This window comes from Xiphophorus couchianus, chromosome 6 (genome assembly GCF_001444195.1).
Source record: "Xiphophorus couchianus chromosome 6, X_couchianus-1.0, whole genome shotgun sequence".
Classification (NCBI taxonomy): domain Eukaryota; kingdom Metazoa; phylum Chordata; class Actinopteri; order Cyprinodontiformes; family Poeciliidae; genus Xiphophorus; species Xiphophorus couchianus.
The window spans coordinates 20,726,651-20,748,369 of NC_040233.1; the positions used below are offsets into that span (position 1 = coordinate 20,726,651).

General features: G+C 37.0%; 1 protein-coding gene across 2 annotated transcripts; it reads left to right on the forward strand.

The window, feature by feature from the left end:
- The first annotated feature begins 3,190 nt into the window (after positions 1-3,190).
- Positions 3,191-20,393, forward strand: tpm4b (tropomyosin 4b). 2 transcript variants are annotated; one of them, XM_028019980.1, is made up of 9 exons: positions 3,191-3,476; positions 6,862-6,987; positions 16,042-16,175; positions 18,515-18,632; positions 18,734-18,804; positions 18,900-18,975; positions 19,104-19,166; positions 19,255-19,324; positions 19,802-20,393. In XM_028019980.1, exons 1-9 carry the CDS (start codon positions 3,363-3,365, stop codon positions 19,882-19,884), a joined length of 855 nt encoding a protein of 284 aa, XP_027875781.1. In that variant the 5' UTR covers positions 3,191-3,362; the 3' UTR covers positions 19,885-20,393. The 2 variants fall into 2 exon arrangements, with proteins under 2 accessions (XP_027875781.1, XP_027875782.1); XM_028019981.1 differs by lacking the exons at positions 3,191-3,476; positions 6,862-6,987 and adding an exon at positions 10,985-11,257.
- The last annotated feature ends 1,326 nt before the right edge of the window (positions 20,394-21,719 follow it).

The window sequence follows — 21,719 nt, forward strand, 5'->3', positions numbered from 1 at the left end:
TCTTCTCTAATGTTCTCTAACAAACATCCAAAGCCTTCACATGAAAGTGAACTGAAATGAAAGTAAACAAAGCTGGCCTGTGTTTACTGATTGATTTCTTGAGGTTTTCATTATTTAGTGGTATCAGAGTGAAGGGGGGTGACAGGCAAAAACATGCTACATTTCAAATTTTTGTGCATAGGAAATATCGAAACCAATTATATGCTACTTTTTGTGTTACTTTATCACATAAACTCCAATGAAATGTTTAATCTTTGTGGTTGATAAAATATGGAGAAGTTTATCAAGACTTTTTGCAAGGTGCTATATGAACCCACCATGTAACAAATACTTATATGAACTTCATTAAAGATGAACTTGATTAAAACAAAGAGTAAAACTTGCAATTTTGCTCCTCATAAATTCTGCTTTTATTAAGCATCTGTTGAGCCCAAAGCAGTTTATCTTCCAGCTATCACTTTCAAAGTGCAAAGCTAAAGTTGCAGCTTATCAGCAAGTTCTGACATCATGAGAAGCAGGATGAAGAGGATTTCTGAAACTCAAGTAGAAGCTAATGGATCTCAAAATATAACACTAAGCATCATATTATAGTACAGTATTATAGATCTAAAAACGACTAGAGTCACTACTGTGGTAGTAAATAAAACACCAGAAATTATTCATAGCTAAAGTTACACCTCATTTGTCTGCTAGTAGATTCTTCATGAACGTGTTTATGCAGAGCTGAAAAAAGTTGGCATGCTAACTTTGATTGACAAATATGCTAGTCTTGTGATATCACACAGGTGTTACACTGGCTTAGTCACACAAGTGGGGATTGCCACAGCACCCTGTGAAAATTAGTCGAGCATGATCTGTCTCCTGACATGGACTGAGTTCAACTGTTCATGTGAGCAGAACTGGACGTGCGGATGTTGCTGCCATTGAAAACAAACTGCAGCAGCTTGTGCTCTTCATAGAGGAACTCTGTTCCAACATCCCCGATGCTTTGTGATTTGTACTTAGCAGGACTGTGAGTCTGCTCCCAAGGCGATGCTGTGGCGTTTGGGGGAGTTTTTACCATAGAAGGAGAAGAGGGGTTCAGCAATGATTTCCTGTGGGAGGGTTCTGATTTCTCTCACTCCTATTCTGATTCACTCTGTCTCTATTTGTTTCTCTCTATGTGCTCTGTGCTCTTCCCTTCCGGTTACACTGCAAGACGCTTCATGTGTTAGTTTAAAAGACTGAAAAAAGTATTTGCTGCAGTGCATGTCGTTTTCTGATGTATTTGGAAAACCAAGAGGCTGGGACGTGTGTTTTAACTTTTAAAGGCCACCAAACTCATTGTATTAGAGTGATCACATCTCCTATCAAAAAAAGTGAAAACAGTTTCTTTCTTTTGCCAATAAAACATTTCATATAATCTTTCATTTGATGGCTATGAAGGTCTAAAACAGGGGTATCAGTCATTTTCATTTTGGGCCATATCAAAAATCTGAATGTTCTTAAAGGGCTGGTTGTGCCACAACACATTAGTAAAACCAATTAAATTGTTAAAATATAAATAAATAGCTGTTCCTTCAGGATTTTGTGATTGCTTTAGTGTTTTTTTTTGCAATCAAAATTGCACATTTTGTGGTGCCAATTTAGAAATTTTTGTCAGGAATTTTTACGATTGTGCTAATGTTTGATGTTAAATGTGACTTTTTAATTACTCGCAGTATGAATAATGGACTACAGCGTGACGTCAAGTAAAGCTGAGGCAGCAGACTCTTAAACTCAATGTTTTTGACCAATTTTGAGAAGATTTGCAGTAAAATCAGAAAACAAATATGGAGATTTGTTGATTTGATTTTGAGTGAATTTTGCAGATTTGTGAAAAACTGGAAGGACGTATTGTTGTAATTCGGAGTCTAGGAGGCCACATAAAAAGCTACGGCGGGCCACATTTGGCCCCGGGGCCTTGAGTTTAACAAATGTGGTCTAAAAGAACCACAGTATAATTAATAAATGAATCATCTAACCATCCTCCTGTTGTCTATACCGGCTTATCATCACTGAGTGAGAACTAAATGAATAGTCAAAAGATTTATTTAAATTGGGTTTCATTAATTATTTAAAAATTAAAAAGTGGATTTTTCATGAAAGGCAAACCCTGATTTAGATGTTGAAGCAGCTTATTTTGAACAGCATCTCCTGCATCAATCCAGAGTCAAGACCAACTCCTCTTGAGGAATAAAAAGGGCCAGGCTAATGAGAGATGTGAGAGTCTCTCTTCAAATATGATTTGAAATCATTCCTTGGCTTTGTTTCCTTGCAATTTTTACATTCAGCTAGAGCAGACAGGTTTCCAAACAGGCTAGGACCGCCTGTGATTCCCAATAAGTGGAGGTTTGTGTTTATAATGTGCCATATAAAAAACAGCTCAAGAGGTGTGAATACTTTGTAAGACAATATAGTTTTTACTTTGTTTTTCTTTCCAGTTTCTTGTCTGGTCTGATATTAATCTGCAGAAAAAGACAGTGAGTTTAGTTTAAAAAAATATAACACCTGTAAATGTCAGACTCTGTGCAAGCGTGCTAAACTTTCCATGTTTTCTGCATTTGAAATCACAGAACATAAATCTAAATAAAAGCCTGTCATCCTGCTGGTAATTAGCAGGATCCTAATTGCAGAGAATCGATGGTTTGTGTCTCTGCAGCCCGGCTGTAACAGTGTCTGCTCTGGATCACATTCAGACTGCGTTCGCCCCCAGATTTTCTTTGGCTGGCTCATTTTCCATCCAGCTCTTTTTCATTCAACACTAGAATGAAAACTGTCGTTTTCTAACCAACTCTGGTATTAACATCAATTTGAACATTCCTGAGTTGGAGCACAGGCGTATAGATGCTGTAAAGAGAAAGGGAGAGAGGAAAGAAAGCAGTTCAATACTAATGTGAATAACTTTCTTGATGCGCATTAGCTCATTTCTTATCTGTTGCTCCTCTCCAAACAAGGGCATTGACTGAACATTTACTTCGTCTTTTTTTTCCTCCAAAGACTTCTTAAGAGGTAAAGTTTAGATTAGGGAGTGAGTGGGGGTGGCGGGTGCACAGTAAATTCTGCAGGAGTCAAGTCGGGGAGTGGCAGAAGGGGTGAACGGGTGGGAAAGGGCCGTCACTGGGGACTGGGGCTGCCTCCAAACCTCCAGTCAAGTTTAAATCACACAGAGCTCCACCGACTCTCGCTTTGCATCCCCCACGTCTCTCTCCTCTCCATCTGCAAGCCGCTCTCTGCCGTCAACCTTGCACGAGTTCCTGTGAGGCATCTTCCTCTGGAGGAGAAAACAGTAATAAGTTTCCCTTTTTCTGAGCCCTGCAGGACACAGAGAGCCGACAGCCAACATGGAGGCCATCAAGAAGAAGATGCAGATGCTGAAGTTGGACAAGGAGAACGCCATCGACAGGGCAGAGCAGGCCGAGTCCGACAAGAAGGAGGCGGAAGATAAATCCAAGCAGGTGAGGTGGTCATCTCCTTTACTTATGAACCAAAATACAAAGATTATTTCATTTTGTCTCATTAAATCTCTAAATAATAACAAAACAGAATAGAAATAGAGTGTTTTCAATATTTTAGATAATGAAAAACTGGAAAATAAATGTATAATCGTGGGTTTTGTACAAATTTATGATATTTTGAATCTGTTGAAATTAAAGAGGTGTGGTTTTAATTCACATAAAAAAAGATATTTTCCCTTGTCATAGATGAAATAATGTGCCACGAACTCGTTCTTTATTAATATTAAGGAATTATTTACTTAAGACAAACTCCTGGAATGTTATTTGTAAGTTAGTTTTAAAGTTCACTAAGATCTTAGCACTTTACTTAGTAAGATTTTGTGTCTTTGCACTGATCAAATAGATAAAAAAAGATTTTTTTAATATCATTGATTTATTTGAATTTTAAGTTCTACTGACAAATTAAAGCTTAATTTAAAAATTGAAATATGACTATTATTTTCTTCGGGTTATGAAACAACAAAGTTTGAGAGAAATACTATAAAGATCTGAAAGTAAATAATAATAATAATAATAATAATAATAATAATAATAATAATAATAATAATAATAATAATAATAATAATAGGGTGGGTTCCATAGCGAGTAGCTGATACTGATGTCCTTTTGGCACATCGAATGTGCAAATGCAAATGATATCTCTCTTGAATCCAATGTGCAGCTAAATGTGCTGCTCCCTATTCAGGAGTGAGTGCGTTCTCCTTTTTCATCAAACTGTACTTCAGCACCCTTATCTGAACCGAGGTCAGAAGAGAAAACATCACAGATCCCAAATATCCTTATTTGGTGCTGCAGCACACGAGCCTTGGAGAGCTCGTCGTTTCTAAGCCTCTAACCTAATGACAGCACTCTTATCCCGCTTGACATAAACAAAGCAGAATCTGGACATGTAATAGGGCATTTGAGGTTTCTAAATAGATGCAATTATTGCACAATTGGAGACGGTGTTGTCTCTGTGGTTCAAGGGGAGGAATGCTGCAGAGTAGAGGTTCGCAAAGCTTTAAAGCAAGTGGAAAGAATCCCTCCATCCCTCTGGAGGCTACTTCCCCTCTTCATACCCTCAGCTAGCTCCAGGCGTGACAGTTATCACTGACACTGCACATATGGACCCTCATCATGTCTTAGACATTAGTGAGCAGTCAGCATGAAATCCAAGAAGATCACACAGATCTCTTGGGTTTGTTTAACATAGCGAGTGGAGCAAAGAGACACTTTCTTTGCTATTCTTGGCAGGACAAGTCGAACTCCAGGGTGCCGTCTGACTGACGGAAAGCACTGAAAATATACAGAGTCCAACATGCAATGTCAACATTCACCACACTGAGGCTCAGGCTTCGTCTCTGGCGGTAATTAGAGGAGCGGGTCACCCAAATTACAGAGGAATTTGGAAAATTTCAGGGGCTCTGGGTGTCTTCAATGGAAATGTCCCAGTTTCTGCTTATAATCCGGAGACATGATGAAGAACTGTTGACAACATGGTAAATCAGCAGCAGCAGCAGCGGAATCGCTTTGATTTTTACTCATGCAATATATGAACTGCAGCTGGAGGAGAATGCCACATGAAAGTTTGCAGGCATTCTTTGTTTGTTTTATTAGGGGATGCATCCTAATGATGGGCTGGCGTTGCATGTTCTGATCCAACTGGAGGTTTGTTCAGATGGTTCTGCTATAAGCATCAGGAATAAAATTACTACAAAAGTTCATCGCGTGACTCAAAAAAGTATTCACCTTCAACCACTTCAATGTGTTTTTCCAGGATTTTATGTGAAAAAACTGATTCAAATTGTGAAGTAGATTGAAAATTACAGTTTTCAAAATTGTTTTGCAAATAAAAATCTAAAGAATATGGCAAACATTTGCATTCACCTCCCAGTAGTCAGGTGAACCTTTATAAAGAGTTGTATGGCATCTTTAAAAAGCACTTTTCAAGATTTGCAACATATTCTTGGCCATTCCATCCTGAACATGCTTCAATCTAAACCATTTCATTAGTTTTGTTTCAATCCAGTTGTCATTTATTTGGAGCAAACTTTTAAAGTCTTACAAAAAATATTTTAAAAGAATGAATTAGACATGTTTCCATCTTCTGGTTTTGAGCAAACCAACCAGGCCACGCAAAGCGTAAGTTAGTCAGATGTTGACTTTATGGATGGCTGTAATAAACAGGAAGTAGAGGTCGGAGATGTACCACACATCTCAGAAAAATGGAGAGAGGTTTTCAGGAATGTGTTTTTATTGGGCAAGTGTAATTCTTCTTGAAATTTAATTTAGTTGAGGTTAACTTATTTGGCAAATATGTTTCAATTGTCACTTTTAGTGCATTAGCTCTTTTCAGAAAAGCCTTCTTAATTAATAAGCTATTTCACATTTAGCTATTTCAGCCTTTTCTAAAGTGATAACTTCAAAATACGCATAAAAAAACCTTGATGGAAACACAATTAGAGAAGCTCTGGATGCATGTTTAGGGTCATTATTCTGCTGGAGGGTAAATCTTCAGGGATTTCTCCTTGCAGTTCCATCTTCGGGTGGGTATTTATCAAATCACATTGTTTATCTTTTATCATTTATGGTTTAAAAACTTCTTATCATAATAAGAATTGTGATTTGTTGTCTTCAAACATTTGAATTAATTATGTTATACAGTATAAAAAACAGCTTTATATATTCGCTCAAAACTCTCCGTTTTGAGAGAGTTGCTCTCAAAACTGTTCCATGAGAGCATCAATAAATGTCAGAAAAAGTGAAAATATGATTAAAATTTAGTGATATAAATCACCCATCTTTAAATAAGTGGAGTCCTGAAGAATCTTATTTAGATGGAAATGTTTTTCAAGAGCAGTATTTGTGTTTGTGCCACTATGATTGCTGTGCTACTTTACTATGTGCACCTAAAAAAGAAGTAATAGTTTTCATTGTCACTTTTATTATTAATAATACGGCGCCAAAATTTTAAGTCTATGTTGCCCATCTCTATTTCCTTCCATCTACAGCTTATATGTCCTGAACTTTTCAATTGGCTGCACATGATTTAATTCAGTAATCAGAGTAAATGGGGAAAAAAGCAAGCCGCACTTTTCAGATTTAAATCACATAAGTCACAATAGTTTTGAGTCTATTCTTTCAGTTATGTGCTACTTTGTGTTGGTTCATTCTATCACATGAAATCTCAATAAAATAAACAAATGTGTGTCGTTGTAATACATGATTACTACCAGTACATAATCAAAAACCACCCCAAAAAAAATAAAAACTGTTATGGTTGTGCCCCACATTTATTTCAGTCTAGTTTTCTCAGTAATTTTATAAAACATTCCTTGTACCTCAGCTGGAGGACGAGCTGCTCGCCCTGCAGAAGAAGCTGAAAGGAACAGAGGACGAGCTGGACAAGTTCTCCGAGGCGCTGAAGGACGCTCAGGAGAAGCTGGAACTGTCTGAGAAGAAGGCTGCAGATGTGAGTCAGCCACAGCGCCGCTCGCCATCTGAAACACATTAATCACATAACACTACCACCGCAGCCTCTGGGTTTCCTCCCTGTACAGTATCGATATCCACTCTCACAGATGGACGTAACTAAACAACAGCCATTGATTGCTTCAAAACAAAGGAGCAGAAGAGACATAAGTTCTTGTCTTTCTGAAAACCCGTAAAGATAATTTTGTTAGAGTGACAAAGCAAATAATAATACGTTTAAACTAATGACAGTCAGTTATAAAACTATAAGTAATGAGATCAACAAAGAAAGAAAGAAGAAGAATTATGGTAAACTATTGCCAAAAAAATGACCACTACAATCTAAAACTCTTCATTTTGTGACACTTTAATCTCATATGTTGAGTAATCATCAAATGGCAAAAACGTATCTTCAAATGCAGACATTTCTGAGAAGTTACTCGTAGCTCGTCGAGGCCGCTAAATGAGCTGTTTCTCAAGCACAGACAAAACTTGGCCGGCCTGTAGCCGAGCAGGAATGTCAGGAATGCAGCTTAAGCAAACAGAGAACCCCATACTGCAGTGTCTAATGAAATCAATGCTTTGCCCTCTTAGGGGTGGGATTTAAAGCTGGGTCCAGCCTTACTCTGTGCACCGCTTAATGGAGGCTGGATTTTAAAGAGCAACAGTGTTTTTCTCTTCTATTCATTGTCGTGTATAAGAAATTGGAATATCAATCAAGAAAAACAGAAGAGTAAAAAAAAGCAAAAACTGTAGGGAAACCAGCTTTAGTCTGCCTTTTTAAAGAGAAAATACTAACCTAACCTTTGATTTGCAGAAGAATAAATATGAGGACATTCCCAATAAGCCCCCATGAACCTGGATGTATTTTCTAAGACTGCACATGATTCAAAATCCACACATTTAATAATAATATTGCTGGGATATTTCTAGTTAGAGCCTAATGTTTCCAACTTGGAAATTGAAGAATAACAGCAGCTTCTAACTCTCAAAAGGGAAGTGAGATAAGGTCTCAAAGGTCAAAAATAATCAAGATCAGGCAAATGGTATCAGATACATTCTGTTAATAGTTTTACTGGGACCTGTAGCATGAAAACTCTCAGAAAGGGAAAGTGAGATGTGATTTTGACTGAATCAAAACTCAGTGAAAAACTAAAAACACAACTGCTATGCCAACAGATTACACCAAAAAAACGACATGTTTCGATATCCATTTTTCTACAAAAAGATAAGGTGAATCTATTTGACCAGTAATATTTATTTGCCAGCACTCTGTAAGTGTTGGAAAGCAACTGTTTCTCTGTACATAACTACTATCAGCCTCTTCAAATGACTTTATGGTCAGAACATCTAATAGGTCACAACACAAAAATCTGATCTGTCAACAGGAAATTCTTAACGTTTCCACTGAGGATATTTATTTTATTAAATAAAATCAAAATCAAATCAAATTGTATTTGTATAGCACATTTCAGCAACAAGGCATTTCAAAGTGTTTTACATCATAAAAACACAAAAACACTAAGTTATTTTATGACTATGAGTCATTTTATATCATACTAATGACAAGAAAAAAGCCAGGAAAATTCAATAATTAAAAACATATAGGGAGAAATGTTATATCTCAAGCAGATATGCAACACTTTTTATTCTATAAATGTTATAATTTGCTGGTATAATAAATATATCATACCAATAAATTAAGTATAATTTACTAATTTATTTGAATCATTAGGAATGAAGGCACAAATTGTGAAAAAAATATGAAAAAAGTAAATGTGACACTTAGGTTTCTAGATGAATAAACTAACCTTTAATAATAGACAAATATAGCAAGAATACCTGCTATAAATAGATGTGAAATACTTATTTCTTTTCTTCAAGTAAAAAAAGAAAAAACGTCCAAGTCCATCTGGCATAATGTGAACAAAAAGTTGCCAACAAAATCTATTAACTGGTTGTGTCAGCACTGGCAGCAGCTGCTGCAAGCAGGAGTTGCAGTATCTGGCAGTCAGTGTTTTACATCACTGTGGAGGAATTTTGGCCCACAGGATAGTGAAACTATGCAGGATAGTTTTAATTCAGCCACACAAGCTTTAACGGCCCGTTTAAGGTCATGCTGCAGAATCTCAAGCAGACTGAAGCTCAGACTGCGACTAAAAACATCAGTAACATTGATTTAGCTTTTCTAGATTTTAGTATTTTAAACGTCGAAATGGAAATAGTTTATATAAATAACATAATTACGAAATTAGGCAAAAATGAAAAGTTTTCCAAATCAGTTTCTTTCACTATAACACTTCTGAAACTAAAACTGCAGGTGTTTGTCTGGTGAATTGAAGTTTCTTCTTCATTCAGAGAAGCTGAATGAACACAATGAGTATCCAGAAATTTCCCTCAAGTAAGAATAGCAATACTTCATGACAAAGTTACTGAAGCAAAAGTAAAAAGTGAAACATAGTTAAAATACTCCTAGAAGCAAATTTTTACCAGGTAAATGTAGTTACTCTCCAACTAAGCTTTTCAGTGTTTTCACATTAGTGCTCTTCTATGGATTCCAGATTTCTTTCTTATTGTTGAATTATGATTTTAACTGAGGAAAGTGAGACCTGCAGGGCTCTGTGTTATTTCTCTGTGCTCTCTTAGAGTAATAATTTTGAAAGGCTGTTCACTCCTGGAAACATTTATTACTTTTCCATGGAGTCCCAAAGCTTTTGAAACGGCTCAGTAACTATTTCCATACTGATAGATGTGCTTAATTTAGCTTTTTTAAAAGGTTTGAATGGCACTAGTGGCTTTTATTTGTGGTTTTAGATAGGAAACAAGCAGACAGAAGGACCAAAAGCCTTCATGCAGAGGTTGAACATGATGTACATTTAAACCACACGCTGCCCCGACTGACTTTGTTTCTGTCCGTTTGGAAATTTCTACGTATCAGTGGATGATGTGTTGAACTTTGAGATATTTTAGTCTACTTCATGTTGTCAGGCAGGTTCTGTTTCTAAGTGGCTAGTGAAAGTTTGTTAATCATATTCAATTTATGAGCTAATAAATGAATTTTATACTTTCACATCAGGCCAGGTTGGTTTGGATTTAATTAACTGAATCATCATTTAGTGAAAACTGTCCTGGTTTATATTTACTTGGGATATTTTTGTCTTCTTTTTTTGCTGATTTGAAACATTTAGGTGATAAAAAAAGCAAACACAGACAAAAGATGTGGTGTGGTAGATACTTTTTCTGTGCATTGCAGTAAAAAGTTGATTAATTAAAATTGAATTTCTATTAAAAGTTTAAAAAAAATAATAACAAAAACATGAACTCTACTTTTTATTAGTTCCCTGAATATTGTGTTTTCTATGGAAGAGGATTAGGGCCACTAAAAAAAAGTCAGAATTCTGATGTTAATCCCAGAATTCAGTATTTTTTCTCAGAATTTTGAGGTTAAAGTCAAAATTCTTTTCTTTTTTTCTGTGGTCTTAATCCTCTCAGCGTTTTATAAGGTCTGCAGTCATTGTTGATTTGGGCAGTTCGGGTTGCGGAAGGAGGCTGACGAGGACGCAGAAGGAATTTCTTGCCCCTCCCGCCCAAATTAATTTACATTCCAAGGCACAGGTCAACAACCCCAGTTGAATGGGATTATCGCAGCCCCACCCCTTTCTCGACCCTCCCTCCTCCACTTTCTGTCGGAAAATGTTTTATTTCAATAAAGTCCTCAGGTATTGTTCTCGCTTTTTACTTCAGTCAGTTTCACTATGAGGCAACCACGTTCAACCGCACCTTAAATCAGGCCTGCTAGTTCTTATCTCACTCTTCCTGTGATCTGAGCAGGAAAATGCACCTTGTTTGCCATATAAGTCCATAATAGAAAAGCCAAACTTCCACTCCTTTTTTTCTTTTTTTTGGTGAGGAAAAAGCTCCGTCCCTTCCCCTCTTGAAACTCTGATGTCATCCCAGACAGGCTTCTTCACCGGGATTGGAGGATCTCGTCATAAATTTCCTGAAAACTCCCGGCCCATTTTTTTCTCACCCATCCCATCGTCCCTGACTTCCTGCCCGAGAAAAAAGCTGAAAACTTCGCTTTGCCATCTATCTTTTAGCCCCTCTTTTTAAAAAGTCCTTTTTGGAGTTTGAGATAACAGCAAATAATCGCAATCATGGAGATGGTAAAGAAGAAAATCCAGGCTCTGCAGCAGCAAGTTGATGAGGCAGAAGATCGCGCACTCGCAGTACAAAGGGAGTTGGATACAGAACGGGAACTGCGCGAAAAAGTGAGATAATTTACAATTTTCACCAGATTAAGCCGTATTGTCTTGTTATTTAAACTTAAAGTTCTGTAAAATACATTTTTTTCAAAGAAGTAAGGAATTATACTCCGTCAGACAGAAGCGGTAATGATACTCAAAGCACATAAAGTATCCTAAAAAAAAAAGCTGCCCAAATGCACATTTGTTTCCTTTTCACTCTGTTTTGTAGTGTTTGAATTCAGATTATAGTCTTTAGTCGGGGACTTTCTTTGCAGAAACTTTCTTTGTAAGGTTGTGTTACCTAACTTCCCACCCGCCCCATATCCACGGAAACACGCTGAAACGCTTCCCCGGTGTGGCTGATAACTAGAGATGCACCGATCGGCGTTTTCCGGCCGATGCCAATTTTTAAATGTCCTGGAGGTTTGCTTGATTTCAATTTTGACCAACTTTAATTTTAAGGACTGTAATGAAGAAAATATGCTGCAGGTTGTCTGATAGAGACAGTAGGTTTGAAACTGTAAGTAAATTACAACATATCATTTATGTATCATATCCTAACCCCTATCCGACTTATTAATAGACTCAGAACAGTGCATCGAAGTACATGTTGTTACATAATGCATTTACAGTATTCTTAGTTATCATTAATGTAATTTAGGAAAAAAAAATAGTCCAGAATGTGACCTACTGAGATAAAAGGAAAATTGGCTAATTCAGATCTCTGGCCCACTGACTAGCATATTTGATGTGTTGTGCTGAAAGTTTAGTTTTCAGCATTAGCATGAAACAAATTAGTTATAATTATAATTATAGATAATGGGGTGTAAGTATACATCCAACTTTTGTGATAATTGTCTAATATTGGGTTTTGAAGGAATGTGATGACTTTTTAGCTGCATTTTGAGAAATGAAAGCCCTCCTTTTGTCATTTTAGCTAATGTAAATAGAAAAGGCTTTGAAAATCAAAAAACGTGTTTTAAAGAGTATGTAGCCATCTTGTAACTATTTTTCAGATTTTAGAGATGATTAAATAGTCTTTGAAATTGCCCTGCAGTTTAGTATCCACAGGAAGTAGCAGATGCTGACTAGCCTTGCTAGCAGCTAACAGTTAGCCTGTTGTAGTATTTTCACAAAGCTTACAAAATACGCAAAGTACTTTGACACAAACCAAACAACACTTTAAAACCAGTAAAGTGATACTGGTCATTTTCCACTTTTGCCTTTTCATACCTGTATTAGTTTGTTTTCTTTTCTTTCTTTTTTTTTTGTTCATGCCCAACTTCTCAGATATCAACTGGACCGGTTCACTGACCAACTGTGGGGTGTTTTGTATCAACCATGTGTCCATTTCTGCCCTGTTTGTAACCAAACAGCAACTCATTCAATCAGATTATGCTCAATCAACTTCAATTCTACATTAGATTTGAGTATTTTATGACAATTTACCTACAACATTCATTTAAATACTCAAATGCAATCCAACGCAATACAAAATGCTTTTTCACAGTAACAAACTAAACTCAAGAATGTCTTTTAATAGCCAGCTGTGTTAAAACAACAGGGCAGCAGCTCAAAAACTACATACTTTAATAACTAAGTCTTAAACATAAAAGGTGTCAAGCCTAAAGCACTTTCATAACCAGGGTCTGTAATAACAGTTTAGCATTTTAATGTAGAAAAATCTCATTCCAACCCTAAAGTTTCATAAGTAGGTCAAGCATATTCATCATTGCGTCAAGCAAATGTCACTCAAATTGAAAATGCAGTGGAGAATATTTCCAAAAGAAGGAACTGGAGAGTCCACAGTGAACTGAGAAGTGCCACAGACTATTTCTGCTGCATTAATTCACCTCTAAAGTAACTGGATGGTGGAATAACATAAATTTAACCATGTTATGGTTACGAGTAGGATTTATTTTGTTCGCAGTTATCAGACTAATGGCATATTTGATTTGTCTCTTCAGTGACAGCTGGGAATGACTTCACCACCAGTCTAGCACAATCCAGTTGCAAGTTGGTAAAACCAGTCAGAATAGCAAATTATTGCAGTGAGTAACATTTGTGAAGCAGGACATTGATTGTGTATATCCCTAAATTATAAGAATGTTTTCACAAGTACAGTGTGCCATAAGCTTAATAATCATTTTTAAAAAAAACATAAATAGTTTATACTAACAACTTTCATCACTTCCTTTAAGCTCAGTAGCTATTTTAGTTGCTGAAGTCAGGTTTGCTTGGAGACTTCTGACTTTTCAGGTTGGAATTTCAACTTCAAGGAGTGTTCTCGTTGACCCAAAAAACACTGAAGAACTCGGAAAACTTGGCTTCAGTGCATTAGGAAAACACAACACTGCCACTATATACGCAAGTACAGCAAAATATGTGTTTCCTTCAATATGTTACACTAAAGAACAAACAGAAATTTTAAATGCAGTTGTGATGTAAAATAAGTATGCTAGACATTTAAAAGTTTATAACTGTAAATTTATCTATGTTTAAAATGCACAGCAGCCATATTGGATGCTAAACACAAAGGAAGCTAATGCCATGGTTCTGCTGAGCAGCATGGCATTAGTTGGTGTGGTTTGGTTCGCCATTTTGCCTGTTTCCATAAGAAAAATGGTCCAAACAATTGTACATCCACAGGACAATGATATGGCCGGACCATGAAATGGAGCCTTACTGCTCAGTTGAAACGAGGCGTTCCCATTTAGAAATCCAACTTTCGATTAAAATTATGTTACAGATCTAGAAAGTCTGACTTTATAATACAAAGCGAACGCACCATCATAACTTTTTGAAATACAATTCAACATGTTCAAATGCTACAAATTGTGTAGCATTGTTTAGTGCAGCAGCCATGTTGGATTTTGAAGTTGGATTGGGAAGAAACAACTATCTTTCTCCTGGAGATTGGACATGTTTTCTTTGATCCTGCAATATAATTAACAAAAAATATTTAATTTGTATTTTGTGTTTTATGATATATTGGAAAACGTCCAATCTCAACTAGTACTATTGTAAAATTCTTCGCAGTATATGGAAAACATTGTATTTAGTGGTGTGATATATAAAGACAATAAATCAGTGGTTAAAGACATCAGGCAAAAGTTTTACCCCAGCTTTGTTAGACATCTAGCAAGTCTTTTGTTCCCCTCGTTTCCTTTAAATCTTTTTTTGACTAAATACCATTTGACACAAAGCCTCTCTGGAAATGACGAGCTTGTAATCCTTCCTCCTCCTCTTTAGCCTTTGCACAGGAAAGAGGGGACAGACACGGTTATCTGGGATATCAGGCGGACAGGAAACAGCCTGTAAAGAAGCAGCAGAACCAGCTGGAGGATTTCAGATTTGTTAGGGTTAAATTGTCTCTCTGTTTGCCAGCGTCATCACTTCATTTTTAAAGTGTCTGCTCAGGCAGCAAAGTCCACAGCTTGTTACAGCTGCTAAAGGTGAAACTGATTGCTCATAAGAAAAGCAGAACGGACATAATTCATTATAAAAAATAGAGCAGCTAACTTGGAACGTTACAAAACATCATGAGATTGTCAAGGTACAATAACCATTAGTTAAAAATACCATAATGTCATGGCTTGTCTGGTTCATATATATCTTGTAAGAGAAGGAAAACGTAGATCAACCAGCAAACATGATGCAATTATATCTGTTACTATTTTGTATTTTAAACTAGGGATGATCAAACTCCTCCACACCCTTTACTAGACACAAAGTTAGGCAAAAGAAAACTTCTCTAGCATCATGGCACCCTGGGCAGAGAGCCACACCCCCAAGACCGTCTCTGACAGGAACAATGTGACGAAAACAGTTTTGAAACTGTAACTTTTAATACCTTGGTATGTTTTGATACTGCTAGCCAGCCTAATCATGTTCCTCATTTTGAATTTCTGCTGAATGCTTGTGATGTAATCTTAAAGCGGAGGAGTTCAGGCCTCTCACACCTCGATGCAAGTCGAGACAGACCGCAGTCAGGCTTGTATTTGCGGGAATGGAGACGTCTTCATGCCTGAAATCTTATCAGCACAAATAAAGCTGAGTGTCACATTTCCAGTACAAAATGTGGCATTAGAGGGAAATTCAGATAAACTGTAACATTTCTGTACATATTCTAAAACCCAGTCCGAGCTTTTTACATGTGGATGTTGGCCATTTGTGACCAAATTTCTGCTACAGTGAAATGACACTGAGAGAATGACTCAATATTGACTTGTGGATGTCTTCAGGTTTAGACTCTGGAATGTGAAGTTTGATCGCTTAAGTCAAAATAGCATCGAGTTTATTGCAAAACACCAATATGTGCTTCTGAATGAAAATCAAAGCCCTAAAGTTTTGTGGGAAACAATTTGACAAATCTAATGGGATTCAGATCTTATGAATTTCTAAAATAGAATATTTTGCTGAAAAAGTAAAAACCTCTTAAGGTTCCATGGAAATAGTGGAACTTGTGCTATATTTGTGCTATACATCATTTTGTTCTAAAAACTTAAAATATGACAATTTGCAGCTTTGAAGGAACAAGTTTTCACTTATTTTATGTTTTTATAGCCTGTTTAGCTCCTTAAATTCGTCCAAAATGTTGTGTTGCAAAAAACATAAATCAGTTTAACAAGAACACAAAACAATTACCAAATACATCAATGTGCTTTATCATGTCAGTGCAGCTGCATCGTAAATACCCTGCACTGGATGTTGATCCCAGACATCCTTCCAGTTTGTCAGCACCGTACTTCCTGTCTGACCTCAAACCATTAAGTTTTCTCTGTCAATCTGTCTCTGTGTGGCTGCAGGCCGAGGGCGAAGTGGCCTCTCTGAACCGACGCATCCAGCTGGTGGAGGAGGAGCTGGACCGAGCTCAGGAGAGGCTGTCCACAGCCCTGCTGAAGCTGGAGGAGGCCGAGAAGGCTGCGGACGAGAGCGAAAGGTGACAACCGACTCACATCTCGGACTATTTAGAAGTCTTTATTAGCAGGAAGGTTGTGAGAGAGCAAAATGTGAAAAGAAACAAAAGTATGAAAATAAAATGTAGCTTACACAATATTTCTCAATATTAAAGTTAATCAAACTTAATTAATGTCAAACTCTAACCCATTTTGGGAGCAGACTTCAGTAATGTTTGACTGCGGATAAGCTGAGAGGAAGTGTTTAAGCTCACCAGGAAGGGCAGCTCTGTCCTGGGATGCCCCTTGACCCAGTGCAGGTGGTGAGAGACAAACTGGCTAAAATAACATCACTGACAGACTATGAATCCCACCACATGCATGAAACTGTTGCTAAACTGGAGAGCTCCTAAAGGGCGTTTTCACAACTTATAATCCAGTAGACTCGGCTCAATTGAGGACCAAAATGTTAAAATTTGTTACATTTTTAGATAGTGCAGTTCACTTTCAAACCAAAGTAATTGAAAAATCTGTTCCCCTCCTCACCTGTGGTGGCACTGCACCAAGAACCACTGAAGGAAACAACATGAAAACCTCAGAAGAAGACATGAGTGCAACTTTCTTTTTCACAAAATGTAAACAAAAATTTAGTAGTGTCAGATAATGTGGTTGGATGATTTCTCTTTTGTGTCTAGTGAAAGATCACAAGCCATTTCTCCCACTAGGCTTGGACATGCATGTTTGTTTTAGTTGTATTTACCCAGAATGCCTTGTGCTGTAGTCCGCTTCCTGCTTTAGTACTTGTCTCTGGTCCGGTTGGGATTCACATATACATTTGAACAGTGCCAGAGTTCACGTCAACCGAACTGAGACGAAGGTTTTAGGCGGACCAAAGTTTGCGTCAGAGTTTTAAGTGCACATTCACATCTCCCCAAACGAACTGGACTTTCTAGACAAAAACACGAGAGTCCAATTAAAGTGGATTAAACACAGCTGCTGGTGTGAATTCACCCTTAGTGACAGACTGCTGCATCCAAAGAGCACACAAGAGAGTTTTCACAGATCCTTCCTCCCAGCAGCTAATAGACTCTATGAATATCACTGCTCCCAACAAACTAAATAAGTGTTTACATGCCTACTATTATTTGCACACTTTTATTATTTCTTATAGTCAGGTTTTTATAAGCACAAATATATAATGCAAATTTTTTAATGAATGACCCTATTCAGTTGTGCTTTTCTTTTAATCTGAGTTTGTGTTTTTAAATAACTGTAGTTTTTCTTATGCTGTAAATTTGTCATTACTGTACAGCTTTAGTTTTAGTTTAATTTTAATCTTTGTGTGAACACACATAATTCCCTGACTGAGGGGCAATGAGAATTATTTTTATTCCATATGGAGAAAACGTAACACAAGTTCATCTGCGTGCATTAATTGTCGTACAATCATTTAATTTTGACTCATTTTATTTCGACTCAATTAGTCCAAATAAAAGAGCAGAAAAGCAGCATTCTTTTCTAGCCCATTTATAAACAATAAAAGGTGCAGACACACAGTTACACCCTTTTACTCTATAGACTCACAAGCAAACCCGAACGACAAGATTCTAGGTTTTATAACTTGATCAAACGCAATAAAAAGCTTTAGAGGCATTAGTAAAAGACATAAAAAATCTGTTTTACAAATAAATCAAACATCTCCGTTAAGGTAAACATACAAATATCTGCACCATGTTTAGATTTAAATCAATACTAGTTATCAGAGGTTAAGACAAAACATTACATCCTTTCTAACACCTTGAAAAAAACAAGCCAAGGTTATTGGCTGATCATCATTCCTGCTATTTATTTTGCCAACTTTGTCCTGGCAATTATAATATATTATATTAATATTAAGAACTAAATCAAATAGCACACAGAGGAAATATTTTTGTTCTAATAAAGGCTCTTTATTAGAACAAAATTTTATCAATTATATTCAATACAAAGACACTTCTGATACAGTTACAATAAGTAACTCTGGCTTTTTAATTAAATTCAAAATTATTCCAATCCCTGGCAGCAAAAAACTAGGTATGAAGTTCATCACAAAAAGCTGGAATAACAGTGGAAACCTGCAAAGAGGTTTGAGTGGCTCAGACATAAAAAGTCTGATTGCTGTATTGGTTACTATATTATTAAGTTTGAAAGGGTATACATTTTCAACGTGTTTTTTTTCTTTTTGGTTGAATAAGAAATACTTTAGAATTTAAATCTGCTTGGGGTATAGAGAATTTTGGTCTCAGCTGTATATTGGGAATTGTTTCCTTTACATTTGAATCAGTGTTAAGTATTTAGTGGGATCTGACTCTCTTTTAACACGTTGAATCTTTCTCACCTTCAGAGGCATGAAGGTGATTGAGAACAGAGCCATGAAAGACGAGGAGAAGATGGAGATCCAGGAGCTGCAGCTCAAAGAGGCCAAACACATCGCAGAGGAGGCTGACCGAAAATATGAGGAGGTGCGTGCTCAAACATGAGCTGTTCCCTAAAGTTTTAACAAGCAGATCAGATCTGATTTATCCTCCTGCCTTTTTCTTGTCTTCTTCCTTTTTAATAACAGGTTGCTCGCAAACTGGTGATCCTCGAGGGTGACCTGGAGAGGGCAGAAGAGAGGGCAGAACTTGCTGAACTGTAAGCTCAAGTGGAACGTATAAAATGTTCACATGTAGTTGCTAAAGTGCTTTTGCAAAACAAAATAACCTAAATGTTTTACTCTGCTCCTGCAGAAAGTGTAGTGATTTGGAGGAAGAGCTTAAAAACGTCACCAACAACCTCAAGTCTCTAGAGGCTCAGTCTGATAAGGTAGCAGTATACACATGCTGCTGCTAAACACTTTTAGAAAATAAGCATATTTAACAACTAGCTAATTTAGCAACAGGAATATACAGAATATAGCAGCTAACTGATTAATTTCGTCCTTCTCTGTGCAGTATTCTGTGAAAGAAGACAAATACGAAGAGGAGATTAAAATCCTGAATGACAGACTCAAGGAGGTATATTTATGTCTTTCTTTCAGCTGTCTGTATATTTGCAGGCTGCGTGAGGATGACTAATATTTATGCTGGGTTTTGTTTTAAAAAGGCGGAAACCCGTGCAGAATTTGCAGAAAGGACGGTGTCAAAGCTTGAAAAGACCATAGACGACCTAGAAGGTACACCTTCTTTCTCTCCCACTCTTTGCTTGCCCTCTTTACTGAGCGCTCTTGTAAATCTTTAGTTAATAATTAATCTGCTCTCTTCCATTTCTCTCCTTTTCCTCCGCCCTGGCCTGCATTCGGCTCTGAACCCCCTCACCCTGCTTTCTTCTCTGCCATTCCCACTTGCAGATGAGTTGTACACTCAGAAACTGAAATACAAGGCTATCAGCGAGGAGCTGGATCATGCCCTCAATGATATGAACACCTTGTGAAGCTGCCACTTTGCTTCTGTTGTTTCCTCATGTTTTGCACTTTTTCTTTTCTCTGTCTGCTCCTTTCACACTTTGCGTCAAACTGAGAAACAATAAAGACATTTTTTTTCTCTTACTCCCTTCTTTACTCATAATTTCTGTTTCCCAGACAACATAATTATGTTCCTGAAAGCCGGGATGCTTACAGTATGTCACCATGCTGCTACCTTTTCTATTGCAGAGAACCTGTCGAAGGCAAAGGAGGAAAACCTAGGAATGCACCAGGTTCTGGACCAAACACTGCATGAGCTCAACAGCTTGTAAAAAAACAAACAAAAAAAAAACAAGAAGAACGAACAGCAATGGAAAACAAAAACACCTTTTTTTTGTAAAAGAATATTTTCTACATGCCATCCATCTTTGTCATTCCACATCTCATTGTCTGTGACTTTTTAACACATGTAGCCAATTTATGTATTTATGGTTCCTTTGTTTCTTTTACTTTTTTAATTAATGGTTTTGGGTCCAAACAATCTCAGTATTGGTGCTGGAAATTGTGTTTTAGACCAAAATCTGACAACAAATAAAGCCTGTGATGTCAGTTTCCATTCAGCTTCTGATTAGCTTTCTGCTCTTTTTGGCATCCATGTTAAAGAAAATTGTAAAATGACATCAATTTTCTTTTGCTGCTGATTAATTTCACTCTATAAAACGTTAAAAAAAAGAAGAAAAAAAACCTTTTAATTTTAAAACATTTATTCGCTGTGGAAAAAATACCCCATATTATTGGCAGCCATAAGTATTGATATGAAATAAATACAACTGGAAACATATTTGATTCATACTTTACTTCTTTAAGTTGATCATTGTCAAGTAACCCAGGACTTTCTCTGGGTTATAGACATAAAAATTATATTTGGCACTCTTCAACATGGGAAAGAGAAACTCACATGCTATTCTGGTGATTATATAAATTGACTTTTATGCTACAGGAGGCCTAAGATTCCCCTTATGTGAGAGACCATTAGTGAACACAACACATCATAACAACCTAGGAATATAGGATGTTATTCATCCGGATGACACCATCCCCACTGTGAAACCTAAACTTGCTTACAAAGTGGATGCCCGACTATTTGCTGTTCAATATTGACCGATTTTTCTGGCGCAGCTTCTGAAGCATTACCAAGGCCTAATGCTACTTGATATGCTATTGGCTGGCGTGTGCAAAGTGGCCAATCCAGGAGTGCCTTTTATTTTCCTTGATAGTGATTGGCTAATTCCGTAGCCGTTAATTTGTGTGGTAGCGCTAAAACTGTTTCCACTGTTAATGACAATCCTGACAATCTGTTAATCCATATTGTTAAAATAGGCAGTTTACGCGTTTTTAGAGAGGCGCTCAAGGAAATACTAGTGTCCATTGTATCTAAAGTCAGAAATTGTGACATGGGGTTTAAATTTCAAAAGTTTAATGTTGCCTCCACCTACTTTGTCAGCTACTAAGGCTCACTACGTCTCCATAGCAACCACCGTCTAGCTCTAGCTAACTGGGGTTGCTGCCATTAATCAAGGATGAATATTTGGGAAAAATACATTCCCATTCTAAGGTATGTTGGAGGATACTGCAGAGTTGTTACTCCCCTAGAGATGTTAAGAACCTTATTTTCTCACTACAGGATGTTTTTAAATAAAAATCGTCTGGGTCTACTAGAAACTTGAAAATGGCTTGTCATTGGCTCTTTCTAGGGGATAACAATCCACAACGTCAACATAAAAATGAGCAGAGAGTAAAAGAGACGACACAGGAGTCTGGATGAATGTGCAGAGAGGAGTGGTCAAATATATTTCTCTTTTTGCTCCAACCAAGTGAAATGTTATAGGGATGAGAGCAGTCATGATAGCAAAAGAGCCTTGTGCAATAAATTAACAGCTTGGGTGTGGAGGTTGCTGGAAGTGTTGGTTTCCTGGAGGCAATTTCAGCACTCACTTTTAAAGATTAGTAGAAAAGGGGCAAGCGCAAACATGCTTTGGTTTCATTTTGCTGCATGAAATCAGTGAATTTATTTTCCCAAACATTTCCATATCCATAGAATCAGTAAACTCTGATCTTATCATGGGAAAAACACCATGCCATTGGCAGTTCGACCTTTTTAAATTAC

What these genes read in the sequence shown, in the direction of transcription:
- tpm4b (XM_028019980.1), top strand. Translation starts at nt 3,363, where the DNA reads ATGGAGGCCATCAAGAAGAAGATGCAGATGCTGAAGTTGGACAAGGAG. An exon ending in CTGAGAAGAAGGCTGCAGAT is followed by an intron (nt 6,988 to 16,041) that starts GTGAGTCAGCCA and finishes GTGTGGCTGCAG; the next exon opens with GCCGAGGGCGAAGTGGCCTC. An exon ending in TAGAGGCTCAGTCTGATAAG is followed by an intron (nt 18,976 to 19,103) that starts GTAGCAGTATAC and finishes TTCTCTGTGCAG; the next exon opens with TATTCTGTGAAAGAAGACAA.